Source organism: Rattus norvegicus, chromosome 18 (genome assembly GCF_036323735.1).
Source record: "Rattus norvegicus strain BN/NHsdMcwi chromosome 18, GRCr8, whole genome shotgun sequence".
NCBI classification, from domain to species: domain Eukaryota; kingdom Metazoa; phylum Chordata; class Mammalia; order Rodentia; family Muridae; genus Rattus; species Rattus norvegicus.
The window spans coordinates 45,367,354-45,386,403 of NC_086036.1; the positions used below are offsets into that span (position 1 = coordinate 45,367,354).

At 44.7% G+C, this 19,050-nt stretch overlaps 1 protein-coding gene and 1 long non-coding RNA gene across 2 annotated transcripts in view; one reads left to right on the forward strand and one right to left on the reverse strand.

Moving 5' to 3' along the window:
• Positions 1-306: 306 nt before the first annotated feature.
• On the reverse strand, positions 307-2,769 carry LOC120098294 (uncharacterized). Its single transcript, XR_005496469.2, has 3 exons — positions 2,195-2,769; positions 858-1,052; positions 307-710 (listed from the first exon to the last, which is right to left on the reverse strand). It is a non-coding gene; the product is annotated as an uncharacterized LOC120098294 (long non-coding RNA).
• Positions 2,770-2,980: 211 nt separating this feature from the next.
• Positions 2,981-19,050, forward strand: part of Tnfaip8 (TNF alpha induced protein 8) — a 115,703-nt gene continuing 99,633 nt past the window's right edge. The window contains exon 1 of the mRNA XM_006254709.5: positions 2,981-3,190. Within this exon, the coding sequence (XP_006254771.1) occupies position 3,190 (1 nt within the window). The 5' untranslated portion in view covers positions 2,981-3,189. The remainder of the gene's footprint in view (positions 3,191-19,050) is intronic.

Consider the following 19,050-nt stretch of genomic DNA (forward strand, 5'->3'; position numbering starts at 1 on the left):
TATTATTTTAATATTAGTAATCATATTTTGTGGGGTTGGGGTGGGGCAGGGCCACACTACATAGCCTTGACTGTCCTGGAGCTCACTATGTAGACCAAGCTGCCCTCAAACTTACAGAGATCACCTGCTTCTGCCTTCTTAATACTGCGACTAAAGGCATGCACCATCATGCCCACTCTCCAATCCTTTGTAACATGAGAAAATGCTTGCCACTTGTGTGACAAAACATTTCCTTGGAGGACGAAACACACATGTCTACTCACCCCAGACATGACAAACCAAAGTACGAATACCAACAAAGCTCAGTTTGGTAAACCAATGAGTTTTATTGTGGTTACTCACAGGAATATGGGTAAAAGGTTACTTAAAGGAGTAGAAATGACTCAAACATAGCTGCATCACAAAACTCCACTCTTATGGATGACAATTCACAAAATCTAAGAACATGGAGCACACTGCAGGGAGCTCAGCAGGCTTCAGTGTCCTTTCCAAGTGACTCTGGTCTTATCTTCTAGGCAACTCCGGTGGTTTCTGCTTCTTCCAGGGTCAATCTTTGCAGCTCAGCTTCTTTCTGTCTGAGGCAGACTGTCAGTTTTATTGTTCACTCTGGCAAGGAGGAGCCTAGTGAATCTGCTGTGTTTCAGGAACTTCCTGAAGCTATTTTGAACTGTTTACCTTTCTACTTACGGAATTCCTTAAGAAAAACAGTCCTGCAAGGATGAAAAATAAATCCATTAATTAATTATTTACTTTACATATCTAAGCTTGACATCCCAGTACCCCCTCACACAGCTCCTCCCCTTCTCCCCTTTCTCTTCTGAGAAGGGGAGCCCACCACCTCTGGGGTACCGACCCACCCTGGGCACATCAAGTCACAGTAGGACTGGGCACATCCTTTCCCCTTGAGGACAGACAAGGCATCCCAGTTAGGGGAACAGGATCCACAGGCAGGCAGCAAATTCAGGGACAGCCTTCACTCCAGTTGTTGGGGGGGACACATGTAGAATAAGCTGCTCATCTGCTACATATGTAGGAGGGTTCGGGGCTAACTCCTAGGGAAATAAAACAGTCATTAAAATCTCCCCCTTGGGACTGGAGCGATGGCTCAGTGGTTAAGAGCCCTGACTGCTCTTCCAGAAGTCCTGAGTTCAATTCCCAGCAACTACATGGTGGCTCACAACCATCTGTAATGGGATCTGATGTCCTCTTCTGGTATGTCTGAAGACAGCGATAGTGTACTCACATGCACAAAATAAATAAATCTTAAAAAAATTATTTATTTATTTTATGTATATGCGTACACTGTCGCTGTCTTCAGACACACCGGAAGAAGACACTGGATCCCATTACAGATGGTTGTGAGCCATCATGTGGTTGCTGGGAATTGAACTCAGGACTTTTGGAAGCACAATCAGTGCTCTTAACAACTGAGCCATCTCTCCAGCTCCCAAATAAATAAATTTTTAAAATCTCCCCCTCCCCCAAAAAGCCCAGGGCTAGATGGAATGTTTTTTTTTTTGAGATTTATTCATTTATTATATATAAGTACACCGTAGCTGTCTTCAGATACACCAGAAGAGGGTATCGGATCTCCTTACAGATGGTTGTGAGCCACCATGTGGTTGCTGGGAATTGAACTCATGACCTCTGGAAGAGCAATTGGGTGCTCTTAACCGCTGAGCCATCTCTCCAGCCCTAGATGGAATGTTTTAATCTTGGAGAAAACTGCTACACAAAACCACTGCTCCTTGAAAAGAATTTTGAAGTTCCCACTTTTTACCCAAACCCAGCTCAGAGCACCCCTTCCAGAAAATCATCCTGATACCTCTGATGCCTAATTACAGCTGTGGACAGAGATCCTCTTTTAAACACCTCTGTATCTAGTATATGGTCCCGTGTTTTGCTTTAAATCCACACCGTTGTGATTTTGTCCATTTCACCAACCCAGTCTTTACTTTCCCCTGCCCCCATCAATCATGCATTTCCTAAGAGTGTCGCTTTTTGGGGGCAGCTTCAATATCTCCCTTTCTTTTTACTAGATCCCAGGAGCTGTTAAGAGTTACACCATAGACTGCTGAGAAAATTAGAATGGTCGCGTGCACATATTTAATTTGTTAATAGTATTCCAGACCCACCTTACATAGCTAGTCTCACGAGTGAATATTTATGATATGGGTGAGTTTCTTTTACTCACAAGTGGGATGTTCCTTGCCAGTTACAATTGTCACCCCGGAACGGTTCTTTGACAGAAGGAAACTGCACAATCAGCTTTATCCCGTTGTTTCCTCTGGAGTTTCCTGGTTCCTTGGGTAAAGGCAGTCAGTCACACTAGAGTGGTGTGAGTTTGAGTGTGTGGCTTCCCACAAGGAAGTCAATGAGAAAGCCAATGAGAGACTTTAACCCGAGATGAATAGAATTCCAAGATCTCTGACAATGGAAACCAAGGATCAGGAAGTGCTTAGAATGTCTGTGGGTAATCTTAACACAAGGAGGGAGAGAGAGAAAGACGGAAAGGAAGCAGGACCCAGACTTCCAAAGATTATCAGTCACATACATGGGTTAAGTGTCAGTCAGTTATCGTGCAAAAGAGCAAGTATTTGACCACATCAACTACAAAGGCAATTTCATTTATGCAAAGAAACTGAGAGATCTCTCAAGCAGATCTTGGCCGCCAGCTCCCAGTTTGTGCCTAGCTGCCCGGTGACTTTCCATATTGCCTGCCCTGAGCTGCAACGTCCTGCGCGAACCACTGTGTACTGAGGCCCTTGGAGGTGCTGATCCATCCGCTCTACTACCGGCTCCCTGACCACAATGCCTTTTCTCTGCCTCCAGGCCCCGCCCTAATAGGTGGCTTTTGCTTTTTCTCCCGCCCAGCAACTCAGTCCCTCCCCACTGCCTCTACGGCTGAGTTTCTGCCCCGACCACGCCCCCTTCCTATCCCGCCACGCCCCCGACCTCCTCTCTGCAGTCTGGCTCTTCCCCTAATCCACCTCCTAGCTCCGCCCTGGCACACAGGCTCCGCCTCTGCCTCTCCTGGCCCCGCCCCAGGCTCGAGCTCCACTTCTCCCGCGCTGGGGCCCGCCTGGGGTTTTAGGGGGCCGAGAGCCGCGAGTGGTCCAGCTCCGAGGAACAGCATTGCGGGACCGCCCCGTTCTTCACTCGTCCCGGCGCCGCCGCGCCCTTCCTCCGAGTAAGTGCCTCCCTTCCAGGAGTGGAGCTTAGGGGTTGTGTGTGTGTGGGGGGGGGGGGGGTGTCAAAAAATAGTAATGATAAAACCAGACACTACTTGGGAACTTTCAAAGTGCTCCTCGGGGCGCGCTTGCAGTTCTCCAAGAGTTTCAGCCGTGAGAGTAGGTGTGAGTAGGTGCGAGTGAGTAGGTGAAGTGGGCGTGAGTGTGTGGGAGCGCGCAGCTTGGAAAGTACCGGAGTTTTAACGTTTAGGCGCCACACTATGGATCCCAGTTCCGTGGCTGGCAGTCTACCGCCAGGGAGAGACCTCTTCCAGCTCCCGCTTTGAGCCCCTCTCCCCATCCTTTCCTTTCTTCTCTTAACTCCATTCTGGCTAAGTGTACTGTCCTCTCGGTAACCAACCTCACACGCTGAAGCAAGGGTTGCCTGTGTTGTTCAGGATGCCCCAGATTTCAGACTGAGATGCTGATCTGAGATTGTTATCCAATCCTACATTGTAAACCAGCAGCGAGCAGTTTTGCTTTAAAATCATTCCGTGAAGAAAGTTGTGTGCTTGTGTGCGTTTCTGTTTGTCCCACGTGCTTAGCGGTGGCGCCGAGCTTCCAGCACCTGCTGGGAGAACACCTGAGGAGTTCCCAGGGCCGGGTGACCCAGGACTGCTGATAGGCGGTTTTAAGACCAGTCTAATCAAACGACTTGGCCACCTAAATGATGTTCATTGACTAAGCAACACCATGTTTCTAAACCGATTGATTTCCTAACACACAGCACTACCAATTGTAGTTTACTGCTCAGTGTTGAAATAGCAACGCCCTTGGGTTGCTTAAGTGTGAAAGTTTTATCCCAGTGTAAGTTATTTTTATTGAGGAAGGGGCATCAGTACACTCACTGCAGAGGACATATTTCTTTCTACACAAAACGATACCTTGACCAGTTTGCTGCATCCCACAGCCTTATTGAGCCTGCGTTCCTGAGTTCCCGTCTAGTTATAATTTCTGGTTCTCCTACCTCTCAGTTTTTTATTCTCGCTGTGTGTTTGCTGTGGAAGTAGAATTCCCACGAAATTTCTTTCACATCTTTGTTGAAAATCCCCTTAGATGCTGGTAGGGAAAGACGCTTTGAATACAAATTCTTTACTGAGGTGCATGGCTAACAAAACTTTGTGGCTGAAGAAAAGAAAGAAGTCTTAACAGGATGGCTTTTAAGAAGCCGTGGTGCTGTGGTGGCTGTAAGAGCTGATAAATCACTTTAAGTGCTGCTTATCACAGCGGATATTTTTATCATACATTGAATCCTGTATTACACAAAGGTGTTTCCACACTGTTTTAAGTAAGAGAACATTATACTTTGTAGTGTAATCAGATGACTCCATTTCTGTTTAAGAAAAAAAATAATTATCACACCTAATTAAACACCTGGAAACATTTATTGCCACCTTCTAATTAGATCTGTCATAGGGAGTTAAGTCAACAACTTACTGCTAATATTCTAGGTAGTAGTTTAATTGTCTTTTCTTTGGGATGCTGTGACTGTCCATGAAGACTAATGTCCTCCTCCACCTACCTACCACCACTGGAGGTTTTTGCCTGTAAACTGGGTAAATAAAGTTTAGGGAAGTAGATTGGCTCCCATCTCCCTGTAAAATGTGAACAGTTTATTTAGATAATAAGTGTTCTGGTTGTAGGTTTTATAAGCTCTTACGTGGGTCTGGGTTTCCTGGTTTAAGACTCATTAATAAATCCTCAGATATTTTTACCAAAAGTGTAGACACTGTCTTCACAGCCTTTGTTCTCACGAGTTTGCGTTTACTGAGAAAAGGGGTTGTGAGTTGGAAATCTCATTCTTGTCTCTTTCTGTACTAGTTTGCTTTCTGTTGCAGTGACACCACAACCCAAAGCAACTAGAGGGAGGTGGGGAGGAGTTTGTAGGTAATCCGCCATTGAGGCAGGCACGGAATAAGCATGGAGAAGCAGTACTTACAGTTGGTGGATGGTTTTGTGCTGTCTGTATCCAGATGCTCATTTCCATGCCCAAACAGACATCTGGTTGCAGTCCAGATGTTGGCGTGGTCAAGCATCTCCAGGCTCAATGTTCTGTAAACATTATTTTCCATCACCTCTGAATAATCAATAAAGAGCTGATCAACCAACTAGCTGGGCAGAAGAGTCTAGCCCAGGACTTCTGATCCCAGTCAGGGGAGATTCGGTGAGAAGGAGATGGAGTGTATATGAGAAGTTACCATGAAGTCTCAATGAGAGAGCAGCCATGGCGAGGACACACATGGGGGAGTATGAGCCAGGGCAAGACTCAGGTTACATGACCACATGGTGGGGAAGTCCCCAAGCTAGCATAGTGGGTACAATCTGCTGGGAGTATTTGCCGAGCTTAGTGCTCGCAGCTTGTTAATGAAAATATCGGGTCTCCTTGTCATTTATTTGGGAGCAGAAATGGGCTAGAGCCAGCATAGAAACACCCGGGGGAGCGAAGAGGGACAGACACCCCTCCCCCAAAGAATTACTTTTATAGATTGCTAGCTTCGTTGCCAGGACTTACGCAACTTGGTTTCATATGTAACCCAGGACCACCTGCTCAGGGGCGGCACTGCCACAGTAGTCTGGGCCCTTCCACAGCAAACATTAATCAAAAAATAGCCACGCAGACTTGCCTATAGGCTGGTCTAGTGAGGCAAGTCCTCGGCTGAGGTTCCTTCGTCCTAGGTGACTCTGTTGTGGGTCGGCCTGACCAAATCGAATTGTCTCTGCCTAGGTTTTGAGTTACATGAGGGCAGACTGCTGAGACCCTAAATAGAATGGCAGCCACCAGGCTCAGGGCGTTAATTTAGGTTAGCTCTTTTGCAGTTTTCCTTCTGTTGAAATCAGAGGAAAGGGTATGTGGAGAGAAGTGATTGCGTCCAAGCAATGCTCCTTAGGAAATGTCCAGTAGGGGGAAGGGCAGATCTTTAAGGGGCACTTCCAGTAGTAAATCCTTGGGGTTGTGTGGGCCATCATGTCAGGCACAGTGCCGTTCACCCACGGTGCTGGGCTTAGCTGCACTTGGAAGCAGCACAGCTTTTTCTGGGGGATTTTTCACATTTGGATTTGAGTTTTCCTCCCCACTTAGCAGAATGGCCCATCCCGGACCTTCTCAGTTTTGCACGGTGGGGGTTGAAAGGACCAGATGCAAGGTAACTTCCAGGAGTTAGGGGGAGAGGTAGCAATGACAAAGACAAACCTCCTGTGTTCTCCAGGACAGGTAGAAAGGCCAGAAGGCATGGAGGAACGTGGGGAATGGTAACTCAGTACCAGTTCTGAGAGCACTGACTTTGGCAGACTACACAGAGCCAACTCATGTGGTTAGGGATCTATATCTGACACAGAAATGAAGAGGGGACATATGAGTGGTGCCTGGCCAGAGTAGCTTTTATGACCTCATGGCTCAGTTCCTTACAGTGCCCACATCCTGCACTGAGCACCGAAAGCATACAGAAAAAGCTCCACAAACACCCCAAAGGTTGTCTTAACTACTTAACAACTCTTAGGACTTCCCTGTAGCTGAGAGTTAATTTCATTTCCTGATATCCCATATCTGGTTTTGGTGGACTGCAGTTTCTAGACTTTTCTTCTTTGGTGTCACTGTCCAACAGTTGGAAATGAATATTTCATGGAGGGGAGAAAGGAGAAAGGAGAGAAAGGGAATATATTGCTACAAGATGTAAATGAAAACTAATTCCCAGAGGAGGTTGGGTTGGTTTTTATTCTTTATTTTGGCCTGAAGGTACAGAGATGAGTTAAGAATTGAGGGTGGATGATTCTGGAAGGCCCGTCATGAGGCGTCTTAGAAGCCACTTCTCACCACAATGTGTAGAGGCACTCAGATTTGGAGGACTCCAGTTCCTCAGTCTAGCATGAAGGACCTGAGTGTCACTCATTCTTATAGCAGCGTTATCTCTTGTTATCTGATGGCCTGAAGGCCTGTAACTCACAGAGAAGGACCTGGGTAAGAGGGTCCCTGAGGGTGACTGGACTGAAGCAAAGTGAACTAAAGTTTTCTGTGTTTCACAGAGGAAAGGTACTTAGGATAGTAAAACTATTCCCATAATAGTTTTATTTCTCTGATTATAATTAGGAAATGTGAGGGTTTGTCTATGCTTGGCCCAGGGAGTGGCACTGTTAGAAGGTGTGGCCCTGTTGGAGTAGGTGTGTCGTTGTGGGCGTGGGCTTAAGACCCTCATAGCCGCCTGGAGGTCAGTCTCTCACTAGCAGCCTCCAGATGAAGATGTAGAACTCTCAGCTCCGCCTGCATCATGCTTGCCTGGATGCTGCCATGTTTCCACCTTGATGCTGATGGACTGGACCTCTGAACCTGTAAGCCAGTCCCAGTTAAATATTGTCCTTCTAAGTTGCCTTGGTCGTGGTGTCTGTGCACAGCAGTAAAACCCTAAGACAGGAACTACATCCGGCACATTTTGCCTGATGTCTGTTTTAAATAAGCAAAGACAGAACAGCAGTAGATCTGATTCTATAATATTTTCTTTCCTTAAGCATTTGTGTCGGGGGCTGGAGAGATGGCTCAGTGGTTGAGAGCACTGACTGCTCTTCCAGAGATCCTGAGTTCAATTCCCAGCAACCACATGGTGGCTCACAACCATGTGTAATGGGATCTGATACCCTCTTTGGATCTGAAGACAACAACAATGTACTCATATACAATCAATCAATCAATCAATCAATCAATCAATCTTAAAAAAACCATTTGTGTCAAGTGGGGACATCACTTGAGGAAAGTGTTTGAAAGTATCCCTGTTTCAGCAGTCCTCAGGCAGTAATCATGGAGTAGCTGTCCTATTATTTCAGGGGACAGATGCTTTTTCTGTAGAGGATTCGTGATACAGGAGGAAACCCTCCGAGGTTCCCAAGCAGCTGCAAAGCCACTGAGGCCACCTCACAGTATCTCCCTTTTCAATGAGAACAGGGGCTATAGAAAAAAAACACGTGTGGTTTCTATGAAGGTGACTAAGGAGGGACTTGTCTCCACCAAAAGGAAAATCCGAGGGGAGGAGGGCATCGGAATGCACAATGCAGGAGTACCTCAGAGCAGTGTATGAACAAAGCTTAGGTTCTCTTTGATAACAGGAGAGAATTAGTTCAGTTTTCCCCATGTTTGTTTCATGGCTGACAAGAGTAGTGATGACCTGTTTAGTCAGGAGCTTGGTGAGGATCACTCTGCTGCGGTCAGCTGCTTGTGCCTCAGGCAACACGGGCTCTGTTACTTTGAACAGTTGACACCAGCTCTGAGCCTGCTTCCTCAAAGTCGGTGGCAGTATTTGTGTTATGTGACCACCAGATGGACTAAGCCAAACTATTTTAAGGTACTCAGTTAGACCTACTTCAGATAGCCAAGTTGCTCTCCTTTCAGGAGAATGGTGGTGGTCCTGGGCTACAGTAGTGTGGGAGAGATAGTGGTAGATTGTCTCGAGTGTGCTTATGGCATGGATTATTTTTCTCTAACAAAACCAGAGGAGCCCAGAGAGCAGAATGAATACAGCGTAGTTTCAGTGAGTCCCTGCTGTGAGATTACAGGATTCTCTGAGGGAAATGCCTCTGCTGTATGAGCCAGTACAGGGCTCTTAGTTTGTGTCTCAGCACAAGGAGTTCTGGTGCCCATCCAGCCTCCCTACACGTGACAGTGCTTTTAAGATCTGTCATAACGAAGCGACGAATAGTGAGTTGGCCTTTCACCCCTCCCATGCTCCAAACAGGTATTGAAGGCAGAGAGGCCAACACAGACAGCTGCCCTGGGCATTGCAAGGAACTCAGCCTAAGTAGGAGCCCCAGGACTCCATGAAGCAAAGGGCAGGCAAGCAAAGGGCAGGCAAGTCTGTACTCTTCTGGGAACACAGCACTGGGCAAGGCACACAATATGTGACTGCATGTTGGAAAGGAACCAAAGAGTAGAAGGCAGCCTAGACAGCCACGTCTGGTGGTTATTCTTGTAGGCTGATTCTTTTAGTAAAGCCCTACCCACCCCATCTATTTGTTTGTTTGTTTGTTTGTTTAAGCAGGGTCCCTTCCTGGTCTTGGCTATCCTAGTGCTCACTGTATAGACCAGACTGTCCTTGAACTCATGTATTCTGCCTGCGGAGGAGTTCAGAGTTATTAAGGGTGTGTGCCCCCATGTTCAGATGATTTAATTATTTTTTAAAAATGAGATTTGGAGGTTTTGAGAGATTCCTAGAAGGTTAAAGGCACTTACTATTCATGCAGAGGGCCAGTGTTTCGTTCCCAGGACCCACTCTGGATAGCTCACAGCCACCTGTAACTCAAACTGGAAGGGTATCTGACACCTCTGACCTCTTCCTGCAGTCACATGTACACACGTATGTGCACATAATTTTAAAAACATATTTTAGTTTTGTTTTTTGAGATAGATAGGTCTGCCTGCCTCTTCCTCCTGAGTGCTGGGACTAGAGGTGTGCACTGCCGAAACCGGCTTAAAAAGATTCTTACAACATGGCTTTCAACAACAATGGTGGACACAGAGGTTGCCCGGGCAACCTTGCTACACTGATGCTTTCTTGTCTTGGACTGTGCAGCCAACTGAGATCAGAGTCAAACACACACACACACACACACACACACACACACACACTCCACAAAATGCCATGTCCTTATGGGGAAAGTGCAGGCACAATGTTGGCAACAGATTTCGAAGTTCAAGACATACTTTTGGTGACTCAGACCTTCAAGAAATAAGTCCAGTGCCTGACTCCACCATGAAGTGATCAGGAAACAAATTTATTTTCTCTTCTCTCTCTAAAACGATGAGGTGGTTTTTCTGGGAAATGGCTGGTGTTTGATTAAATAACCCTGTCATCACCTTAGTGTAGACAGCCCCCCCGCCCCCGGTGACTCACAGGGTGTACCTGGGAGTCGTCAGAGCCCAGACTTCCTTAGCTTCTCGAGATGACCTTTGTTTACACATGCTTAGCCTCTCTGCTCCTTTGCTTTTATGATCTGAAGCAACTGCCAGGACCCAAAGACACACTGCTGTTACTCACCATTCAGGAAACTGTATCAGGAGAACTCCGGGAGGAAGCAGCAAGGAGTCCCTGCCTGGTGTACTGTGCACCTGCTCCTTCCCAACAGGAAGCCTCTACCCAGGTGGATAGATCTGGGGTTTTCTAGGAAGCCAAAAAGGTTCTGGCCTGACACCGTGCCACTCACTTTGAAAACTTGATGTTAAAGGTGAATGTTCTTGGGTTCTGTTACCAGGGTAGACCTGGGAATCTGTGTTTCTACCTCTGCTCTACTCTACCCTCACTCCCGGTGAGCTAGGGACGGCAAAAATAGAGCCTCCATCCTGTGAGAGCTGTTTTCCTCTCCTGTTTGAGAAAAGGTATTTTTGGACAGCAGATATCTATATTTGTACATATATCTATGTAATTTGTGTGCATGTGTATATATATAATATATATGTATATATGGCTATATAGGTATAAATATTGCTGTATAAGCATGTGTGTATATATTGTATATGCATGTATGTATGTATATCTATATTATATATCTATATCTATCTATATCTTTATCTATACACATATATCTCTTATATATTTGGTTGTGAGCCTAGCCTTTAACGGCTGAGCCATCTCTCCAGCCCAAATACACATATATCTCTACTATATCTATCTATCTATATCTATATCTATATACATATACTGTGTGACCATGCATGTGTATATATTGCCGTACATGCATGTGTATATATATGTATATATATTACTGTGTGAGCATGTGTGTGTATATATATATATTGCTGTATGTACATTCATGTGTGTGTGTGTTATGTGTATTGCTGTATGTACAAATGTGTGTGTGTTTTATATATTTCTGCACATGTGTATGTATTCCTGTATGTGAATGTGGTTGGTGGCATGGACCTATGTGCATGTCCGTGTAGAGTCCAGAGATTGGTGTCAGGACTCTTCCCCCACTTTCTTCAATTTTGTCTCTTTGAACCTGAAGTGAAGCTCATGGCTTTGACTAGGGACACCCATTTGCCCCTCAGAACTGGGATTGCAGAGGCAGGCTGCCTACGTGGCAGATGCTTTCCCCATCAAACCCTCTCCTCAGCCTAGCATTGTTACTTTCTCTGTATAGAGTGGCTTTAAAGGGGAAAGAACATTGAAATGAATTATGTACAGAGAATAAAAGAAGTCATCCTAAGAAATCACAAAGTGGTTGTTTAAATAGGTTCTCGCTGGTTTGGAAAATGTTAACAATAAAGACTCATAGTGGTACCCCACAAAGAGAGTCAAGTTTGACGTCCATGAAAGGTCACAGGAGGACCTGCTCAGAATTCAGTAGCTAATTAGTGCTGTCAGAATTGGATGTCAGTGGTGCCGATGGTGTGGTTTGCTGTGTGGCTGGCTTGAGGACACTGAAGGTGCTCTGTAGATTTGCTGCTCTGAGATGACACCCTTCCTTCATGCACAGCCTGAGACTCTGAGCTGCCAAGTGACCCATTTTCTTTAGCCTAGGCCTCTTGTACTGCCTTGAGGTCCTGGAACCTCCAGGAATAACCTGTCTTGTTCTCACATTTCCTCTTCGATTGTGCAATGGTAGGCAACTGGATAAGACCGAGTTTTCTTAGAAGCCATCTCGCTGTGGCCTCTGCTTTTCTCTCCCCTGAATTTTGGGTTGTATCAGTACCTGAGAACTCCTTTCCTTCTGCAGACTTTGGTTCCTTTTTTTTTTATTCTAACACAGTCGTGGAAAGTGTGACTAATGGAGGCTTGCTCCTCGTGCTAGGACTAATTTTAGTTGGCTCACTGCTTTTGCCGTCTAACTTTAGATGTTTGATTGGGTACTAACAAGTGTGAAGATTGGTGAATTTTGAGCCCAGCCTCTGTCCTCTAGGTTTGTTGGCTAAGATCCAGTAGACTAGGCCTTCCAGCCTCAGCATCCGAAGGGTGAACAGATGGAAGAACGGACACTGGCTTCGGAGACAGATGGTAGGGGCAAAGAATTAACCACCTTCTGCCTGATGCATGGTACAAGCACATCGTCTCCAAAATTATCCCTGTAATAAACCTGAGAATTCTTTCCCTTTTTATGGCTTCTGTTAGTAGGTACACAGTCATGGTAGGCATGGCCCTGTTTCTGAGGCTGTCAGAATGCTAGAGAATTAGTCCAAGATCAAGATATCTGAGGCTTGGCTTCTCCTGGGGTCTCTTTCCATGCCTAGCAGATGGCCACCTTCCCTATATGTCCTGCTGTGAATGGCTTTGGTATCTGTCCCTCTTATTAGGCACCAATCATGTTGGATTAGGGCTCCCCCCTTGTGACTTCATTTACCACTAATTATCTCTTTACTAAAGGACTATATCCATATATGGGAATATTGGGAGTTTGAGCCTTGATATAAAAAACTTTATGGGAATATTGGGAGTTTGAGCCTTGATATAAAAAACTTAGAGGGACACACTTCTGCCCATAATAATCTAGGTTTATAGAAATCAAAAGCAGAGAAAGCTATTTCTTTCCCATTTATTGACTTATGCTGGGAAGTCACTCTGGTAAGCGCACATATGCCCTCTCGTGCCATGGCGCATGTGCAGTCAGAGAACAACTTATGGGAGTTGGTCTTTCGTCCATCATGCGGACTTCAGGGATCAAACTCTGGTCGTCAGGCTTGGTGACAAATGCCCTTACCTGATGAACCACCTTACTGGCCCCAGAAAGAAATTGGATTTTTGTTTTTGTTTTTATTTCGAATTCACCTACTCACTTGATGTATTCGGATCCTGTCATTCTTACTGTTGACCCAAGTGTACATCTGGTATGTTTTTGTTCTTCTGAGTTGAATTTTTTTCTTTTAGTTCTTTGTGTGTGTGTGTGTGTGTGTGTGTGTGTGTGTGTGTGTGTGTGTGTGTGCGCGTGCATTTATATGCATACAGGTGAGTGCATGTTTATATATAGAGGCCAGAGGTGGGTGTCAGATGTTCTTGCTTTCTAACTTGCTTATCAATTAGGGTCTCAGTGAACCTGGGACGTGGTGATTCAGGCCTGTCTCAGCCTGCACAGTGCCAGTGCATCCTTTCCTTTTCAGTATAGGTTCTGGGGCTGTGAATAAACTCAGGTCCTCATACTTGCCGGGCAAGCTCTTTGCCAACTGAGCCATCTCTTCGGGCCCATGAGGAATTTTCTCCAGTATTTCTTGTAGTTGAGATCTGCTAGCAATGGGTCATGTGTGTGCGCCTGCCTGGTACCTCTGTGTGTCACTTCCTCGTTTTATAAGGACACCAGTCATACTGGGAAAGGGTCAATCCTAATAACGCCTTGCTTTAGCTGACCTAGTTCTGTAACAGTTCTTTCTGTCTTTAGATGTAGTTGTGCTCTGAGAGACAATGGTTCAGCACGTGGATTTTTGGGGAGTGTGTGTGTGTGTGCGTGTGTGATGACAAGATGCCCAACATTGGGCCATTTATAAAGAAAATAACTTTTTACAATTCTGATGATTGAAGAGGCAAATATCAAAATAAGAGAAGAATCTCCTGAGAAGCCTTCTTGTCCATTCATCGGAGTTCACTGACTGACTCCCTTTATGACATTAACCTATGGGGCAGAACTGCTCCACTCAAACCACTGCGCCAAAGACCTCGTGTCTCACTGGCCTCTCCTTTGGGTTTATGTTCAATGACAGCAGGAGGAAACAATTCAGTCAGTTCGTATTGATCAGGAAACTTTGCGAATACAGGTTAAGGGGGCGGCCACAGTCATGGTGGTTTTTTTTTTTTTTTTTCTTTTTTTTTTCCACTTTTCAGAGCTGGGGACCGAACCCAGGACCTTGCGCTTGCTAGAGTCATGGTGGTTTTAACAGTGAGAATATTAAGTATTTTTATGAAGGTAATCTGTGGTTGGGTGCGTTCAGGTTGTTGTTAGTGGCTTTGGTGTTGTTTGACTCCTTTCTTTTCCAACCATTGCATGTGTGCTATCTTTCATTTGCATATTTGCGAAGGGCAGTTAGGCAAAGGAAAGGTAGCATGGGTATCTTTAGCAGTGGGCATGGCCCACCAGTCTCCTCCAGAGGCAGCAATGCCAAGCATTCTCTTGTAGAGCCCTCTTTGTTGCAAGGTAAGTAATTCCCAAAGCTTCCATGACCTTATTGGCTAGACCCAGTCACAACTTCAAAGGAAGCCGTGAAAATGGAGTCACAATGCACTCTCCAATGTGTCAATAGGAAGGGGCAGGGGGGCCAGACGCTTAGGCAGGTAAATTAAGATGCTTGGCCGTGGGGTTGGGGATTTAGCTCAGTGGTAGAGCACTTGCCTAGCAAGCGCAAGGCCCTGGGTTCGGTCCCCAACTCTGGGGGAAAAAAAAAAAGAAAAAAAAAAAAAAGAAAAAAAAAAAAGATGCTTGCCCTGAATTAAAGCTGGTCTTGACCATAAATCTTATTGGAATTAAAACTCTACTGATGATGGTTACTGGGAGGGTATTTTTAAAAACATATCAAATGATTTAAAGATATTAAAAAAATCCCATGTGAGTATGAACTGTCAGCAGTAAAGTTTTTGTTTAGGGGGGTTTAAAAAAAAATGGCATTCTCTACTATGGAGAAATCATCCTGCATTTGAGCCTAGAAAAATCCTTTACATTTCCACAAATGTTTGCTAACTCAATAATCAGGGCAAGCATTTGTCTAGTGCTTAGGATGGGCCAGGCACTGTGTGCAAAGTGCTTTATACTGTTATTCGATTTCATCTTCCGAGTGGAACCATGAGAAAGGAAACTTTGTTAATCCTCTCGTCCAGGTGAGGAAGGTTAATAACCTCCTGCAGCTTGTCCAGCTGACCTAGGGCCACACCCTCGCTCGGCTGCCTCCGCCCACACTGCTGTGTTCTAACTGCTCTAGGGGATGTGCTCCTCAGAATAGCTGCTAGAACACTTCCATTTCCTGTGACCTCCTACAGGCCTTAGGTCTCTAGCCAGCTGGTTCCACACGGAGCAGGACTCCACGTTTCATTCTTTTACATTGTGGCGTTTTTTAGTTAGAGAAAGATGCATCGAGCACTGTGTTGAGCCATCCACTCCACATTTCCAGGGTGGGTTTCGGGCCTCGAGCACCAAACACTTAACTTCCTTTTGTATTTTCAAGGCAAGGTCCCCTGCCTATTCCCACCCAAGACTCATATATCCCAAGCTAGCTTTGAACTCCTCATGCAGCTGTGGTTGACTTTGAACTCTTGACCCTCCTGCTTCTACAGAGTGCTAGGGCTACAAACCAGTGCCCATAGGTGCTACATCAGTAGTAGTGTGCTAACTGAGCTGTGGCACCAACCCAAACAACGTCATTTTAAATTACAGTTGTCCTTGAGATTTCTTGGAGCACGTCATATGTTACAAGCTTCTAAACGTATTTTGAAATGTTATGTCATATTTTAATTGAGCCTGTAAATGAAAACTGTTTACTTTAAACACAAATGGGTGGTTGGAACAGAATTCTGGGAGTCTGGTTCCCAGCTCCTTTGTCCAAAATCCCGAGGTCCTCTCCAACGTACTGACATGTAGGAAAAAGTTTTTAAATCTTTTTTTTTTTTATTGCAGAATAAAACACAAATACCAGAAATCCACACAAAAGAAGAACAGGACTTTGGGAGGTTTTGTAAGGCAAGCACACATCAGCAGTGTCAGGGGAGCCCCAGTGTGTACCAACCACACATCCTTCTGTCCCTCCAGAACTAAATGTTGACCTGTTAGCAGGAAGCCTTTTCTGGTGCTCTTTGGTTGTATCATCTAAGTCAGCATTCTGTCACACAGGGGTTTAGTCTTGCTCATTTGACAGAAAAAAATCTTGGGGGTCTTGGTTTTTTCAGATGGGATTTTCTTTGTGTAGCCCTGGCTGTCCTGGAACTCACTTTGTAGACTAAAGACTGGCTTTGAACTCCACTATCTTCCTGCCTCTGCCTTGAGTTCTGGAGTTAAAGGCATGTGCCACCACCCAGTGTGTTTTTTAAGTATCTTTGCTGAACTGACTTCCCTGATCACCTTCCTCTCACCGAGGAGGGTCGTTAGCTCAGCATCCCCTCACTTGGTCATCCAGATGCAGCTCCTCCTTTGCCTCCTGTTTCCTGCATCCGGCTCCAACCCACAGACTCAGGCAGGACCCTCTGGCAAGATCCCTACCGGTAGAATATTATTGGACGGTCCCTAGGTCTGGTTTTTCCACTTTCTGAAGGATGGAGCTGCTGGCCCGCAGCCTGTAGAAGTAACATTTCCTGGGAGTCGCAGAGTGGGGAGTTTCAATTCTGCCTTTTTATCATCTCAGTTATAGGCAGAATCCTTTTATAAAGTCTTTGATCATTACTTGATTGCCCAACAATTCACATAGGAACCACCAGATTAAATGCTTATGTCCTTGTTTTACCCAGTTTTTCTAGAATTAGTCTCTATCTTTCTTGGAAGGTGATAGGGAGGCTTTATTACTTTAAAAGCTTAAAATAATAAAACTTAAAATTTCAACCAGTATTAGCTTATAGAATTAGATATACTTAGTGAGTTTCCACCCTGGACTGATAGACCAGGGGTATCCTTCCCTGTTGTCTCTAGAGTCCTTCTGTAATGTATTTGCTGCTGTGCTGAGGTGATCCATGCTTGTCTTACATGTTTCTGCCTCATTCAAGGAGCCTCAGAATCTCTGGTTTCTTCTAGCGATATTTACAGACCATAAAACAGGTAGGAGATGCCCTTCACTGGAACAGCCATTCTCTGTAGGCATTCCCACTGGTTCCAACTGGGAGGAATGCACACATCCATACAGAAACATACACCCTTGTGAAGATACAGCTCTTTTGAAGTTCATATTGATGTCTCCAGTTCATATGCCATGACCAGGGGGAGGGGGGATTGTTGTTAGGACAGAAAACATCCTGAAATGCTAAGGTCCTGGAATGCTACGGTTCATGCAAGATAGTAAACCATGCACTTCTGTAAACAAGATTGATTGCCCCAACTGCATAGGATGTGCTTGATCACACATAGGTCAGAGATCAATAGATAGGAAGTATGTCAGAATGTATGCTTGCCCCAGTTGGACAAAGTCAGGAAATAAGGTGCTTTAATATGCACCTGACTAACATAATTTGTGGCCACTCTCTGGGAATTTCAGGTATGGACTGGACTAATGTCCACCTTTCTGGTCAGTATTTAATAAAGCTTGTTTCAAATTTGGCTCAAGATTGTGGTAGTGGTCTTATTCTTGCCTGGTGTGATCAACAAATCCTGTTTTTGTCACAGGAGAGAGAAATAAATATAGTTACCTATTTGATTGCTCCGTATAATTACATGTAGCTGTCTCCAAATAACAACACGTGTTATAATCACCATCTATGATTATAGAAAAACAAGAATATTATTTGGTATATGTCATGCTCCTTCTACCTACTTTATTTGTGATTTATTCTCTATACTGCTAGATCATATAGCCATTATGCCAAACAATCTGCCTTGTAATTTCTATTTTGTGTTATTTCTCTAGGTATTTTCATCAGTCTTCACACCAGAGGCTCTAGACATTTCAATTAAAGAAGATTATCTAGCTGGCTTGGTAGTAAGAACTCATAGGAATAATATTCCCTGGTTTATTGCTAACATTTTGTGACTTTTGTGATTAGAGTCAATTTTGCTGGGTATAAAATCCATAACTCATATTCTCTTCCCTTGAGAATCTAAAGTATGTCACCCTTGTCAGAAGTCCAATGATGAAAATACAATTCTCTTTTGATCTTTGTGATCTACTCTTGTAACATTTTGGAGGGCACCAATCATGCTATGTATTTTAATTAACCTACTGTATTCCCATACTAGCATTAGTGAACTGTTTTGCTACCAAATGCTAGTTTGTGTTTTGATCAGCTCTTATACTAAATCATCTCTTCTTTTTGATCTACATAACTCTGTGCTCTCAGTAACTATAGCACTTTTGTCTTTGAAAGGTCAGCTGAACCTTAAAAGTGTGCAAGGCTAGCACTAACTACATGTTATGCAAGGAAGTTAACGGTTTTCCTGTTCTTATTAGACTATGAGGAACCACCTATCCTTTTGAACTGTTTTCCTCTTGTGAGGTGAGGCTTTCCCTCAGCTACAGCTGTGCTCACCAAGCAGCTCTTCTCTGGGCAGGTGTATGGGTGCACCAACCCGTGAGCGGCAGGTGTTCCTGTGCACTTGGTGTCAGGCTGTGTTCTCCTTGTACTTCGTAGGGAACCCTATGCTTTCAGCACATATGACCGTGAACACCAGACTGTTCCTAAGCTTGATTCCTCTGTTCATACATTCTCTTTTCCTTTTCTTTGTCTTACAGCCACATATCTACCTCTCCAGCCTTCCAATTGTGACCACTGATGCCTCCCTAGGTGCTGGGGCTGCCAGCTTCTTTGATAGGCACCCTTTCCTTGTTTTTGCAAGCTTTCTATGTTTTAAACACACACACACACACACACACACACACACACACACATATGTGAAAGTTATATATTTAATATGCATATTAAATATTTATATGTTTATATAAATACATATATCCCCATATGCTGCCTGTGTACCTGGTGTCCGTGGTGCTAGAAGAGGGCATCAAATCTCCCAGAACCAGATTTATAGATGGTCAGGATGGCACGTGGGTGCTAAGAATAGAACTTAGGGTTCCTGCAAGGTGAAAACATTCAGAACTTTGTTACCCAAGGTTAAAGGCAAAGCTGACATTTGAATCCATCTTTAATAAAGATATTTTTAGTTTGCATATGAAAGAATGAGTTTGCCTATGATTTTCACACTACACAAGGTCTCTGATTTCATTTGCTCCCTCCCT